The sequence below is a fragment of the Erithacus rubecula genome, assembly GCF_903797595.1.
Source record: "Erithacus rubecula genome assembly, chromosome: 4".
Classification (NCBI taxonomy): Eukaryota; Metazoa; Chordata; class Aves; order Passeriformes; family Muscicapidae; genus Erithacus; species Erithacus rubecula.
This window is the reverse complement of record NC_136686.1, coordinates 55643628-55659166: the sequence shown is the minus strand read 5'-3', so window position 1 is coordinate 55659166 and position 15539 is coordinate 55643628. Positions and strand designations below refer to the sequence as shown.

The 15539-nt window shown below is 39.5% G+C and overlaps 1 protein-coding gene across 1 annotated transcript in view; it reads right to left on the bottom strand.

Moving 5' to 3' along the window:
* COG5 (component of oligomeric golgi complex 5) overlaps positions 1–15539 on the bottom strand; it is a 177138-nt gene that overhangs the window by 8838 nt on the left and 152761 nt on the right. Inside the window, exons 15-21 of the mRNA XM_079304319.1 lie at positions 14400–14510; positions 13017–13079; positions 12131–12234; positions 10529–10766; positions 2310–2386; positions 1697–1823; positions 1088–1167 (exon numbers count right to left, since the gene is read on the bottom strand). Coding sequence (XP_079160445.1) covers positions 1088–1167; positions 1697–1823; positions 2310–2386; positions 10529–10766; positions 12131–12234; positions 13017–13079; positions 14400–14510 — 800 coding nt within the window. The remainder of the gene's footprint in view (positions 1–1087; positions 1168–1696; positions 1824–2309; positions 2387–10528; positions 10767–12130; positions 12235–13016; positions 13080–14399; positions 14511–15539) is intronic.

Genomic DNA, 15539 nt, shown 5'->3' with positions numbered 1-15539 from the left:
TTTTCAAAAACTACACATATGAAGAGACACAGATTGTATTTTAATATTTGAGAAATAAATCCTAGTAACATATAGTGGTGATCAACTAGTATTTCCTCAACTGGCCTGATCACTACACAGGACTGTCTGGTGCTATCAGCTTCAGGAAGTTAAATATTTATAGCAGACTCCTCTTGGCTGCTTTAGAAGTGTGGACAGAAAACAGTTGACTTTCTGAGGCACAATCACTGTTGGCTGGAATGTAAAAGTCAGCTTTTATCACTCCAGCAAAAGCTGGCACCATCCATGCATGTAGTTCAAGGGCAGAGCTGGCTCCCAGGCCAGATGGAGCCCAGGGCAGCCACGTGTGACAGCCTTCCCCAGGTCACTGAGGAGACAGCTAAAAATTTTAGGGCTTTAGGAGCCAAATGATCATCTGAGTCTTGAATCCTGAGGATCCCCAGGCTGGTTTTGTCATGTTCATATAAATGTGCTCTAACATACTTCAAAACTTTGCTTGATTTGAAAAACAAGACTTTTCATAACTTTTCCTAACATCTTAAGATGCAAAATAATATTAGCTATGAGGTCATCTACCCTAGCAAAATCTCAAAAATCTGATGTAATTATTACTTTCTAAAGATCATGGGCTGATTTCCTGAAAAATAACATTCCAAATGCATAACGAGGGTGTTCCAGTTTTAGACTTCTACCTACATTTATATTGGTTAAGCTTTCAGAGCTTTTCTTTCCTGATACAGATGACAGGACAGCTGCAGCCTTGACTTTCCAGCAGTTAAGAGAGAGAGGCAGTTTTGCAAAAACTCATTATTAATTTAAATTATCATTGTACATGGTTTACTTCCTTTACAAGAGGATTATGTGCTCCTCCCAAAGGCACTGGAGAGTTTGAGTAGAGGGGGTGGAGGGGAGAGTTCAGTTTATATTTCTTCCACTTTGCAACTCATCCCATGAGTGGAGAGAGAGCAATGGCATTTATGATACATCTCCTGAGGCGTATTTTTTTTACTTTTCAAGGGTCCTAGTGTGCAGATAAGTTCCTGCTCCATTATCATACATATAGAGAAGAAAGAAGCATGATTTTTACCGTATGAGAGCAAGCCTGTCTTTTTCAGATGGATGATCATCCAGCCACTGGGAGTAGCGGGCAATGGACCACTCAGCTCTCTGGTACAGAGAAACACAAACACCAATTACACAGAATGCAAAAAAGGAAACAGACACACCAATTTCAGAATCAGAGATAACAGAAATGAAGGCCACATGTGATGCACAATGAGTTAAGGCCTCAGACAATTAACAGGAATAGCCCAGTATGTTATTTGGGAACACAGAGGTAATCTCCTATATCAGCTGTTGGCCCATTTCTGACAGGGTTTTTATCTAGATTTCCTGTATCTTACAAGAGAAGGCAATTTGCAGTCTGGGGAAAGATCTGCAACTTCTAGTATGAGCTGACAGAATAGTAAAGAATTGAGAGTCTATTTAATATCAGGTTATCATATCCCTACTATTAATCAATCAATCAATTAATTTTGTAAACCAATTACCAGAATACCTTTGCCACAATAAAAACAAAACCAAAAAATTATCTAAAATATTCACTTGAATCATTTTTAACTAAAACAGCTAGGGTAGACTACAATGCCCATTTCACCTTAGGACATCTGAAAATAAAAGATGTTGATCTTATTACCTGGAAGGGTGATTTTAGCTCTGGTGGTGCTCTTGTAAATAAGAACTGAAGAATAATGCTGAATGGAATAACCTCTCCCAGAGCTGGGCTACTGGCAATATGCTCACTGGTCTGGAACAGCAGTGGTCTGGAAAAATGTAACAATATACTTATGAAATGAAGAAAAAGCTTATTCTGTGCATTAGAAAAGTGTTTCTTTATGGTGGCAATATTGCATTAGGATAGAACCATTGAGTTTTTTTGCCACTACTCTGCATCCTGGGTTTCCAACACAGGTCCAGTTTGCAAAAATTTACAGCAGTTGCCTATTGTAATTAAACAATACATGACTGTAAATTTTGTATTTCAGTGAAAACATTTAAGGTAACTATAGCACTTGCTGTCATACAGAAGATGTACTGAAAGCAACACAAAAAAGTACAATTTGGCCAACATTTGCATGACAAAGGTTGTTAAATCATAGTTACACTCTGCATAAAATTTAAAAGAACTTTAATCTATTTCTAATTTGCTGGTGGGTGTTGCCAAAAAAGCTCTCAGTTCAATCAGAACTAACACGAGGTAATAAATCAGTTTTGAAATACAGTTTAGTCACACTGTGACTGCAGCTCACCTGAATGACCTCAGCTGTCTGTAGGATTTTCCCAAGTCAGAGACTCGCCGGCACAGCGGTGCCACTGCCAACTCCATCTACAAAGGCAAACAGCTCAGTGTGAGTTACATTCTCCCAAAACATACACCTGGTACTGAAGTAGCCTGTCTTTGAGCAATAATCCAAACTTGAACTAAGTCTAAGTGACTTCTCTCTGGTTGCTGAATTAAGACAAGAAGCTGCCTGTTCCTTCCATACTATCTTGCCCAAGCCAAGACTTCTGCCTTATTCTTGGCAACACAGTAAGCACTTCGTGACAAATGATAGAAACAATCTGTACACAACAACAGAAGGGGCCTCATCAGCTTTCTGAGACTAAAGCTTTGTTTCTTGCAGCAGGTTTATTTTGTTGGTGATGATTTTCCAAATAAAGAACATATATCAATACCCCAAAAATCTGACCGCAGCCTGGGAAGAAAGCAAATCTAGGCAGGTCTCCACAAACCACTGCCAAAGCAGTAAAACTGCAGACATATTTCAGCTGGGCACACTTTCCTTTGGTGAAGGACAAGGTTAAAATGATTCCTTCCTGAACAGTGGGCCCCAAATTTTGGGGCACAAAACCTATATTAGATAGAAGGCAGCTGTGATCTATTGCCAAAGGGTCACAGGGAATCAGGGTGAAAAGAGTAAGAGCATTAATTCCATGCTTATTTTCACACTCTTGGGTTTCTGAGTTAGAGTAGCCATCTTTAAAAACAAACAAGTTTAAAATACTTTTTGTTGTTGATGCATGGGAGTTGTGCTTTTTTGAAGAAGAGCCAGGCTCCACCTGGGTTTTTACATCTAAATTCTGTCACAGGCTCTTCATTAACAGTGAGGACAGAGAAGTGAGAAAGAACAATTTCCCTTCTGAATCCCAGACTGAACATGAATATTACACAGCAAAATTTCAGTTAATGTGCACATCAATACAAACACCACCACTTAAAAACCTCACAGGTAATTTTACTCAGACATGGATTAAGTCTTTCATTTTTTGCATTCCTGAAGTGTCAGTCAAATGAGGGATCAAGCTTTAGTCTCCCCTTTTTAAAATCCCCAGCCTGAAAGACTATTCAGACTTTGATTTACACATAATGCACAATTAAACTAAGTTTCAAAGGATGACAGCTAAAATAAGTAACAAGATCAAAACCCACCATACAATGAGTTTCCCTTGTAAGTAATATTGCTGAACAAGTTTCAAAGTGTTTGTGACATGACACTATTTACAGTGAAGTCTTTAATACTACTATATTATTCTTTCCAGCTGCAGCAAGAGCACCTAAGTGTGCTGGGTTTCCAGCATAAACAAGAAACATGGTGCAGTGAACTATGATGCCATAGCTCATCTAAACCACAAGAACTTAATTAGTGAATAATGCAAATCAAGGCCCTGTACTTCAGGAATTCCTCTTTAAAAGCAGGTGGCAGGATAGGAGTTATCTCACCTGCTTCTCAACATCTACAGCTTCTCTTCAAAGGCAGTGGAGAGAAAGAGCCACTCTTGGGGGGTGGGATGCACCTTTCCCCAAGGTGGACACCTAAAATAGGCCAGGTGAATCATGTTTGTAGGAGTAAGCCCCTACATGACACTCAGGCAAAGCTGGGAAGCCATCTGGCTTCCCCTGCAGAGCAGGAGAGGTGGGCAGCTCTGAAAGGCAGTGGGGAATCCCCCACAGAGGTTTCCTATGGGCAGTGCACAGCCACTGCCCGAGCCCAGGGACCTCGAGGACATGCCCACACTGGGCACTTTCATTTTATGCAGATTTCACTCACAGGAGGAGAAAGTGAATAAAAATCTAGGACATGGAAATAAGGAAATAAAGCTCCAGACCTGAGTAAGCCTGGCTTCCCCTTGCCTGCTGCCCTTTCTTGGTCCCCATATCTTTAGTTTATGAAATAGCCCCTCTCTACACCCTGAGCATCAGGTCACCTCTCCTGCGCACAGGTGGGAGGTCACTGTCCCTGTGACTCAGGAGCCAGCAGCTGCTGTGCTGAGCTGAATCTGCTGGCACAAAGGAGTGAGGGCATGCTCCCAGGAAAGGCAGGCTCTGCAGGGAACTGCTGCAGGGAAGTGCTCCAGCTCCAAGCTGCAATGAAGCTTACAGCAAGCTCAGCATGCTGTTCCCCCAGGCTCCCCAGGAGCACAGGTGGGAGCCAAGAGGCTGGTCTGCCACACAGCATCAGGAGCAAGCAGCCAAAAAGAGGAGCTAACTAAGTATGCCTTGCTGCATCATGATACAAGAACCCTACAGATCCTGAAAAACAAATGGGAGCAAGACTGATTTCTCCAGAGCTTTGTTTCAGGCATCAGTATCGGCTGGGGGCAGCTGGAAACAACTGATATCCTGCAGGATCTGGTGTCCCAGCTCTGGAGGGAGCTGTGGGCTTGTAGCTGTGAGGGACCAGGGAAAAGATAATTCCTTTAGGTTCTTTAGAGACTTTGATAACAGGCAACAAACTGCCAGTTTGACTTGTGGAAATAGAGCTGCGTGGATCAAACGGTACTCATGAGGGGGAAGAAATAACAGCATAGCAAAATACAATTTTGCTTAATAAGTTTTAAAAGATTGTTTCGCTCCTGGAACATAACATGAAGTAATGAGATGTTAAGTGAAACTTTCTACAGTTAACCAGTTCCTTATTAAAACAAATTTAAATGAATTCTCTTGAATATACTTTGCAGTTTCCATAAATTAAAATTTTTAGTCTTAAGTACTGAAGAAGAAAAATTACTTTGGAAAATTCTATTACTTCATCTTCAACCTTTATTCACTGTAGGAAATTATTAGTATTGCTAGAACTAGATAGATTTAATGGCAGCAGATGGTGGATTCGTGAAGTAATAGCTGCCAAAGAAAAACATTGTTTTTAAGCTTTGCAGCATACTATACTATCTCTCATTGACTCATGAAGAGTGGGAATGAGCAAAAACTAATGTGGTAAAAATGTACATAAACCACAGAAACTCTTCTTTTGAAAATTTACAATACTAGTCCTTGTGTTATAACCCAATCTCTCTCCAATATAAATTCACACAATAACTAAGATTGTTTTCTTTGCTTGAATTTTCGGTGTTTATCTGAGCCTGGTGACACAGCGGGATGCTACGGCATCCTTCTGCTGTCACAATCATTTCTGAGGCCACTGACAGGGGTTTATTGTCTCTGCTGAGCATTGTGCCAGCCCAGGAGCAAGTGCTGGGGAGGAACCATTGGGCTGGAACAGCTGCTGTTTTTAAGGTGCTGGAATTGGGCAGGGAATTGAGCGTGCATCACTTGTTGGTTGTGTTACCTGTCATCACCTGAAACGGCATCAACTGTTGATTCACACAGCCAGTTTACACTGCAGCAGCCTTTGCTGTGATACACAGCTACAGCTCCAAAGCCTGTCAGTGAGCTCTTACACCAGGGGATGGTTTTGGCTGCTGGCAGCCAGTATTTGTATCATGTGCAAGGCCTTTCACTCAGACATGTCCTGTGGACTTTACATATAAAAGGGTAAGTGGTATCGTTTGGTTTTTTTTCCATATTTCCCTTCTAAACTGCAAATTTGAAAATTCAAATATCCAGGTTAAATTCAGTGATAAATCTGGTGTTCAGACAGTAATTTGCAACCACTGAGGCTTGATGTGATATAATCATTAACACAGAATCCAAGGGGAGCACTGGGAGATGAATGTGCTTGCCAAAAAGCAAGCAGCAGATAGAACAGAAGAAGGCCTAATGACTTGCTTCTTCTAGCTTTGCTCAAAACTCATTGCTTTTCCATGATTTATTCATGTTAGTTTGCTATGCTTCACAGGACACAGTGGCAGGCTCCTGCCCAACATATGCTTCTTCTCAATGGTTCATGCTCTCTTAGCCCAAAAAGGCAATATTATCTTTTCTTCTCATATGACTTTGCCATAGCCCATGGCTAGGTGGTCAATTATCTGTTGAACTATTCACTGGCTGGCCATATTGAAAAAAATACATCATATGCCTGGCTTCTCTAATTGGATTATGTTCAGCAACCCAAGGGTGAAGTTAATATGTAGTCTAGATACAGATAATGCACATTTATTGAAGAGTGCTTTAAAAAAAAAAACAACATAGTGACGTTATTGTTTAGTGCCTATTGTGGTATTTTTGAGATCTCTCATTACTTAAACAGCTGTTTTTTCAGCTGGAAAATCTTAACATTAAATTTTTAGCAATTACATTTCCTCCTGGCCAAGATGAATCCCAAGTTTTTAAATGTTACCTCAGAATGCTTTTTTCTAGCCATTCACCAGGACAGAATGCTTTAACAAGCAAGGGAGCAGAAGAGCTGAATTATTATATGAAAGAACCTGACCTTGAAGGGATGTGCAATTTGATTTGTCTCCAGTGCAGCAATGCCAAAATGGTTGATGTTTAAATCCTTCAGCTGTAACACCTCTAAAATAACACACATCAGCAAATAATTCCCTCTTTCCAGGAAGATAATTAGCACTAAACATTAAATGTATTTTAGCTTTAGTAGTTTCTGTCTTTATGACTGCAACTGTGATTACAGCACCCTGCTGCTCTCATTTCTCTGTAAGAAACGAAGAAGGAAATTTTTTAGGAAAAATAATAAAAATCACTTTTACAGTTGCATCACCATGTTTGATCAAATGAGCAAACCTGTTTACATTCTAAAAAATCCAAATGCCTAATATTTTTACATTTTTCTAAATGCTATGCATTGAATCAAGAAACCAGATTCTAACCATAAGCTAGCCAGGAACAGCTCTTTCTTCTACTCTAGGATTTTGCATTGTAAACTTCTACCATAATAATCTTTTCTAGGCAAATATTTGGCAGTCATTTTTTGAGAAAGACTTGAAGAATTGGTGGCAGTATTAACTGTACCCTATCAAAACTCTGAACACAGTACTGAACAATGCCAAAAATCCCAACCATAAATCACAGATAAGAAATACAGGGAAGCATACAGAGAACAGTATCAACTCAAACAGAACCAATAAAAATAGTTCATTCTTTTCTGCATTGTCCAGCACTTCCATTGGGTTTTAGGAAGGCCTGAACTACAAGCCACAAAGTGTGCCTAAGTGCTGTAACAACTCTGAACACCAAGCAAGTCAAAAAGTCCTCTGGAAAAGAACTTGCACTCCCCAGAAACAGAAGTGCTGAAAACCATCAGGGCTTGCTGCCTTCTTGCCTCCAGGAATACATTTTTTTTTCAGTCTGTCAAGTACTGAATTAAAAAGTGAAATGTGGTATTAAATATGTGAATATTGAATTATGGGCAGCTTGAAAATACAAAACCAAATAAAACAAGCTGCTTCAGGAGTATACAGAGGTGAGCTGAAAAGTAATCTTGTACAACTGCCTGCATAAAAACTGAGAGCATGAAAAGACAGAGCTGAACTCAGCCTCTAGACTGGAAATGTTTCAAATGAAACTCCCAAGGACCTGTGGCCCTGCACTTGATAACAACCTTGCAGTGCTGTGCACATTTCCTAGGGCTTGCAATGTTCCTGTAAGCACTGATTTACATGAAATCACATTAATGATATTCAGGCATGTTTCAAGCCTATCATAGCTGTGTTTCCAGCTGCCACAGTAGCACACACCTAGTCTCAGTGCTGAGAAATCTGTAATGCACAGGACAGCCAAATGTGATACTGACACTGCAAACAGGGTAAGACAGAGAATTTAACACCAGTAATTCTTGATGTATGAGTAGCTGAGCCTCACTCCAGAAAATTGGCTGTTATGAACCTCAGCAAACCCAGTTCTGAATGAAGAGAACCTGAAATGTTTTCTCCCTTCTGTGTGGACACCTGTTGTTTTGAGGCAACTTATCAGTAAAACACGTTTTCAGTGCAAAAATTTTCAAATCAGACTCTCAGCCAAAGCTATTCTTGTGAGTATAAGGCAGCTCTGTGTGAGTGCCCTGAGAGAATGTGAAGAAGCACGATACCCAAAATCTGATGCAATCTGAGGTTATGTGATTCATTGCATGTGTGTTCATAATAAGAACTCAAATTAATCAAAGCTTCTGGACAGATTTCTGCCCAGGTGTTTTGGTTGCAAGCAACCCCAAAATACCAGAAGGGGTTTTAGATCTCAAAAGTCAGCTCTGAGCAGGAAACATGTAACCCTTTTTTGCACAGAGAAAATTCAGAATTACTCTACAAGATAGAGCACAAGTAAAAACAGTTTATAAACAAACCTACTCCTACACACAATATCTTTCCAGGCAGGTTGTTTCCTTTGGGTTTGGCTTTAGTCCAACTATGCAGTGCCTTTCTGGGACTGAAAAAAAACCCTGCACGCAGCACTTATGGCCATTTGGAAAAATTTATCCTTCTCATCAAGCCAGCAGCCCAGCTAAATACCTGCTCCCTGCCCTCCTCAGCCAAAAGCAGCAGCAACCTCTCCTAGTCCTCATTAGGATTAAAGCTGCATTTACACAGGACTCCTGCCTGAGTCAGGCAACAACCCCCTTCCTGCCAGGCTCCCAGGAGCTGGCATCATGGGCATGTCCACAAAACCCACCAGGTTATTGGGAGGAGCACACACATCCCAAAAAACATGGATATAAGGCAGTGTCCACTTACAAATGTTTCAATCCTTTTTCTTCTATGCTTCTGTGCAAAGATGCTCAAAGGCATAGAGTGAGCACTGAATTGGCTCCATGCAGCTGGTTGGACACGGATTTCTTGTCTTAAGCCCAATTTTAAACAAGCCAAGAATACAGTGCAATGTGAAGGAAAGAAAAACACAAGCCCCCAGATGCAGCAATAGTTGAAGGCAGGACACAGGAATGAATTCAACCCCTTTTTTTTTTATTCTGTGGTCCAAAAGAAATCAGAGTATTTATCTCAACACAGTTGTCCATTCAGGAGTTATACTCAGCACAGTGGGGAAGACCATGCAAATTCCTCTACATTTTATGAAAATATACTTTCATTTTTCACTTCAAAGGCAGTCCATGTCAGAATGGGAAAATCAGTGTTTAAAAATTATAAACAAGTTATATTTTTAGATTATAACAGGTGCATAGATCAGATGTTTTTACTGTACAATCAGGTGAAAATATTTTCCAAATTTATATTACTTACTTTAGTTAAAATTAGCATAAATTACAAGAATTTTCTCTATTCCTTCCACAGGAAGAGTCAAGTGTCCTTTTTTTGCTTCCAATTTTATGCCATTGTCTTAAAAATAGAGAAGGGAATGGAACCTCCTCAATGAAAGCAATTGAAAACTTCCCCTTCATTTCTGTGGTTAAGGGCTGATTTGCTATTTTTGAGTAGTGAATAAAAAAATTTACTCAAGAGTATATAACTCACAGGCAAATGAAACAAAGAAGCCACAAGAAGGAATGGAGGTGGCAGCAATTCCTGCCTTCCTCTCCTACCTCAGTTACCCACCAGCTAAAAGCAGCACTCAGTATGCAGGCAGCTGGTGCTAATTCCCTTTTCCACTTGGATAAGAATAAATGGCAGCCTCAGATGGATCTGTGGATGCCTGATTCTTTGGCATGTTAACCATACAGTGGTACTGCTGACAAATTAAATTTTAATATAGTAGATAACACAGACAGGTAGTGGGTATGAATCTGGTGGTTTCTTTTGTGGTTTAGTCCTGCATAGGAGTTAGGTAAAGCTGAGAGGCAGGTCAGTCAACTGGGTCATGAAGAGGATCCCACAAGGCAACTGCCCTCCTGTTTTCAATAGGGCAGCTCTTCCCCAGGATATTGATATTTCTTTAGCTTGTCTCCTTCACTGCAAAGCAGCTGAGTTAGCCATTAGCCACGGTGGGCACTGTGATATATAGAGTGATTAAGGAAGTGACACACCATATTCCATTAGAAGAGAGAGAAAGAATGAAGTGAATGAATGCTGGCAAGTGATGGACATGCCAAAGAGATCAGCCAAGTGGGACAACATGCCAAGCTGCAGCTAAATTTAAATGCAACAATCACCTGGACAGGAAGCTGTCAGACCTCACTGAATGTGCCTTACAGTGAGCAGGGATCTTCAACTGCCTATGGATGCATTTCTCAGGATCCAGTATCTTATCAGAGAGGATGTTTATATCTGGTATGCACCAATCTCTACAACTGCCTGCTTACACTTTGATGGGGACAAAAGCATTGACACTTTTCAGTGACATCAGTGGAATGACACTGAAGGGCAGAAATCAGCGCTGAGGTACCTGAGCAAAATCCGCTGCCAGGCGCATCTTCCCCCCTTCACCCAGGGGCCGTATCAGACTGGCATGGCGAAGGAAAAGTTCAATTGCTCTCTGAGCCATGGCTTCAGTGTTATCAAAGACAAAGTCAAAACACTCAAAATGTCTGAAGTAGTCACTCATGACTCTTGCTATAAATCCCTGAAGCTCTTTCATGTAGAGAGAACAAGGGACATCTGGTTTTCCTGAGCCGGATAATGATCTGAAAAAAAAAAAGAAAAAAAAAAAAAAAAAGAGAAGAAAAAGAAATAGGGGCAGCTAAATTCATCTTTAAAACACAACCAAAGCCTACTGGATTCTTTTAAATTTTTTTCTCACCCCATCAAGTCATGGCATAAATTGTAGAGTTTCATTTCTACTCAGAACACGGAGCATGTAGCTCCCTCTGAAAATATAGCCAAAAATACCTCTTTATCAGCCATACCCATGAAGAATTAAAAGATCAAACAAGAAATAACAAGATGGGGAAAATATCCCACTCCTACCCAACTTCCAGAGCCTCCTTCAATTTGGAGCCCACACCTGAAACCCAGATCCTAAATTTGGATGTCCCAGGTGTTGACTTGAAACTCTAATAGTGGATCATAAAGTACAAATATATGTCACAGGGTTACAAGTTTAGCCTGGTAATCCCAAACCTATTCTTTGTGTAAAATTAGTATCATCGATTCCTCCAAACCCAGGATTACAAAGTCAGTATCACAGAGGCAGCACAGAAGCCTCTGGACACAAACCAATCCTCTTTCTCTTTCTCTAACTGACAGTCAGGTGAAAGAGCTCTTCCAAACTTAGAAGAACACACAAACTATCTAACAAAACTTAGCCTTGGGCTGGAAACTCTTTACCCACCTAGAGAGGTATTGTGTTACTGGTGCCAAAAGAAGGTAAAGGTAAAATAATGTTTAAAAAAAAAAAGTCAAAAGGAAAATTCAAAACATCTCTGAAAATATACTATTTTCAGTGAAATTTCAAGACAGAAAACAGGGCAACTGGTGATGACACAAGCAATGTCAGAACAGACATGACAACCAAAATACAATTTAGGAAGTAAGCCTCAATTATGCATTGGACTCAAGATCTTGGCATGTAAAGAATCCTGGAAATTTTAATGAAAACGCTATGGGAAAATAGCATAACACACTGAACCTGAGATTTAAATTTTTTGAAAGTTAATTTTATCTATTACATCAGAGGCTACACGCTTTGAGAAACAGGAATACTGACAGTTTTGAAGACTGTCCAAAAAAGACCGTATTTTGAAAGCAAAAGGGCTTTTTTAAGCACAAAAATGGCCTCTTGTCAGCTTTCCTTTTCTATTTGCACTGCATTTTACTCAACAGATATGAATAAAAAAGGGGGAGGGGAAGAAGACAGATGCTACCTGATTAATTTGTTTCAACAGATAGGTGCAATTCTGCTTCCTGTGTTCATTAACCATAAAGCATTGCCTTCCCCTCAACAAACAAGCACTCTTGCTTCAAGGACATTGTGGCAATAACTATCTATTACACACATGCAGGACATCTTACTAGAGCAATGGTAAATTTAAATGATATTTCTAGTTACCCAGAAAAATCTTCCTGGTGCATGGTGATGATAATAGCTTCCACTGAATCTCCTACAGAGTTCAGTAGCGGCTGAACAGCACTACCCATTAGATCATGGACTGCCTAAAATAGAATAAGGAAAAGGCAGAAGTAAGGAAACAAAAACTGGAAGCATTTGCATTTTGATACCTCAAAAATACCTTAGGAAACAGTTCATTTTATCAGAGCTTTTTATTATTCTGCATTAGAAAATGCTAAATGAGAGAACCAAACCTAAAATAACATTTCTCTTTAACCGATTTAACCAGTAAAGTACAGAAATAAAGCTGCTTGCTGCTTCCGTGTAAAAGCCTGCTTTCAGAAAGGTGCACAGCAATTTGGCATTCCTGGTTTGTACATGTACATGTTTTGGTGCACACTTGGCTCAGTTGCACATTCTCCAGACACAAGCTGCCCTTCATTCCCCTGCACACAACCCTCCCAGGTCAGTGCCCAGCACGGACGTGGAGAGCTGCACCGCCAGCCACAGCCCCCTCCAGGAAAGTACCAGGTCACATAAAAATTATAATTTGATATATCTGTCTGGGGAGGAAGGGGGTGATGAAGGATCCAGCTATTGCTGTGTGAATGCTGCAGAGAAAGACATTTATTTTCACAGTCAGATGACATCTATGTTCTGACCGTTATGAGACTATTCTGAACACAAGCACGACTCAAGCAGTGATTTGGCACAGGTAACACACATGTAGCTGCAGATACAATAAATTAGAAATGTCAGAATATTTGTATACCTGTTAATAAATATATTGATGTAAAATAATATGTGGGAGATACATGCCCATTTTAAGGGTAACAAACAAATCCAAGCTCAGCTCTATCCCTGAAGCATATGGACATTCAATTACCTTTAAGGCAGTTGTGACTGTTTGCTCAGCAGCTGCTGGAAATGAGCTCTGACTGGTAATAACCTAAAAAGTATAAAAGTAATTGTTAATAATCAGCATTCAACAAATTATTAGAATCCATAATATTCAGCATCATACTGAGTTATCTTTAGTAATGAGTGTTTACATAGCTACAGATAACTATCGAGTGTGCTTTGTACAGACAGAATTTTCAATGCATCAGTATCAGTCCTTCACTCTCAGATTTCGTATGAAATCTGCCTTGGCAAAGAAATTACTCAATGGAGTTAAGCTAAAATTTAGCTGAAGGGCTAACAGAATCAGAATAAAAATAACTGGTGTCTTCTCCCACTGCTAAGTATAGAATTCATGGAGAACTATACAAGCAGTTCTGTGGCAAATATTTGAAGGAATGGTTGTTCTTTCCCAGTATTATGGCTGTTATAGCACTGTATGTTAAATAGTTATTTATGTACAGCTAAAACAGTATTAAAGTTGAGAGTCAAGGAATGATCTGAAGGACTATTCTATCCATTCCCTTAAAGTCCTGAATGTGCTACACAATAGTATTTTTAAGTCAGATTAGTACTGAACTCACAGACTGAATCATATCAGATCTCCCTCCAACACTAAGACACATGAGGTTCATTACTAAGTACATCAGAGAAAGCATACTTAAAAGTTGATCTACCATCTGTTTGCAAAATCCAAGGAAATTTTATAGGCTTTTTAGCATTTTTAAAAATTCTTTTAACATATCCAGAGCTGGAAGTACTCATGGTCTTTTTTTTTTTCTAATCAGGCTAGGATTTAAATACTATTAACTGCAACTACCAATATATCTGTCTGGTTTAGTTTACAAAAACTGTGTTGCAACTGGCATCACTAAATTGGAATTATTCATAACTGTGCTTTGTCCTGAAAAATTTCCAGGCCAGACTTTAGTCACAGTAATAATGTATGGAGATATTTGCGAGGTATTGCTTTTCTTGATTTCACCCTTTCCTTCCCCTTTTCAGTTTGCCACAGTTGTGGGAAAGCACTGAAGGTCCTCTGAAAAATATAAGCCTGGGCTGAAGCAGATGCAGCAAGGGGAAAAAGCAGAGCTCAATTGTTCATGCTCACAAAGTAATGGCTGTCAGATGTGATTATTCTTTATAAACATGTTTTTATTCTTCTAATATTGACATTTTGTCATATAGTGGTTCTTACAAGGGCCAGCCCAGTCCCAAAGAGCTGTACAAATGCACAGCAAGTTGCAGCTCTAAACACAAAATTGGGTTGTATTTGTCAAGAGTACTCATCCATTAAATGGAGCATAAACACAGGATAGAGCAAGAAGGTAACATTATGGCAAGAAGAGAAATGCCAGAATAAGCCTACCTTGAGAACTGCCTGGTGCAGTTTGTACAGAGAATTAACCACAGCCACATTCCTCCTCTGGCCCTCTGTCAGTGGCCCAATCACCTGGCTGGCATCTCCTTGAGTAGACAGCTGCAATGATCACAGAAATTGTTGGTACCAACTCTTTAAATGGTGCATCTCCCCAAACTTCAACTTTGTAATCCGAGTCAGGTGAAATCACCTACCTGAGAAAGCCAAATAAACTTTTTAAAGCAGCTTTTCTCTATGAGCAGTGTATATTTTTCTGTATGTCCTCAGCCTGTCCTTCTGATAACCATTTAAGCCTCTCCTTAGAAGTTCTGCTTTTTCTAATAGATGGCTTAGAGCTTTGTATATATTAGAGGCTTATAAGTCAACAGAAAAATAGAACTGCAAGGACCAAAAGTGCTAGACCTGTCATTAAAGAGTTTTATCTATGATCTTTCAGCAAAAATCAGATAAATATTTCTTCATATTTAAACTGCACAAAGCATACATTTTTTTATATTATGACAGAAATCGAAGTTCCAGAATGATACATAAATAGCCATTAACTATGGAACAGTTTCACAGGGATACCACAACATTTATTTGTAATTTAAAATATAATAAACTGCAATTGGTAAACAAACAAATATTTCTTGTGCACTCAAAGCCACAGAAATACAAAGAATTGACAAATAGCGACGTGAATTCTAGAAGTACAACTAAACATGAAAGCAAAATACCTTTTAATAAAAGGCTTTACTGAAATATAACTACCTAACTAGTTATCTATGTTTCAGGATACAGAATTATCTTCCAGGAAATCCCTGAAGATGCCCTAGTTCCAAAAGTCTCTCCATAAAAATATCTTCAACTCACTGTGCTAATGGGAAAGAGGCTTTCATGGACCTGAACACAGTTGTAGGTCCTACAGAAAGTTCCCAAACTAAAACTGTGTGTACAGTAAAAATTGTTAAGAACAAAAGAAACAAACATAGTATGAACATTTTAACTTATGAGAAGCAGTGAATCATTGCTACTGAAAGACTATTCCTGTACTTCCCATAGCTTCCACACAGCATAAACACAGACAGCATACAAGCACAGTTATCTAACATTTTCCAGCATTGCTAATGATGAAGTTTTAAAAAGGTT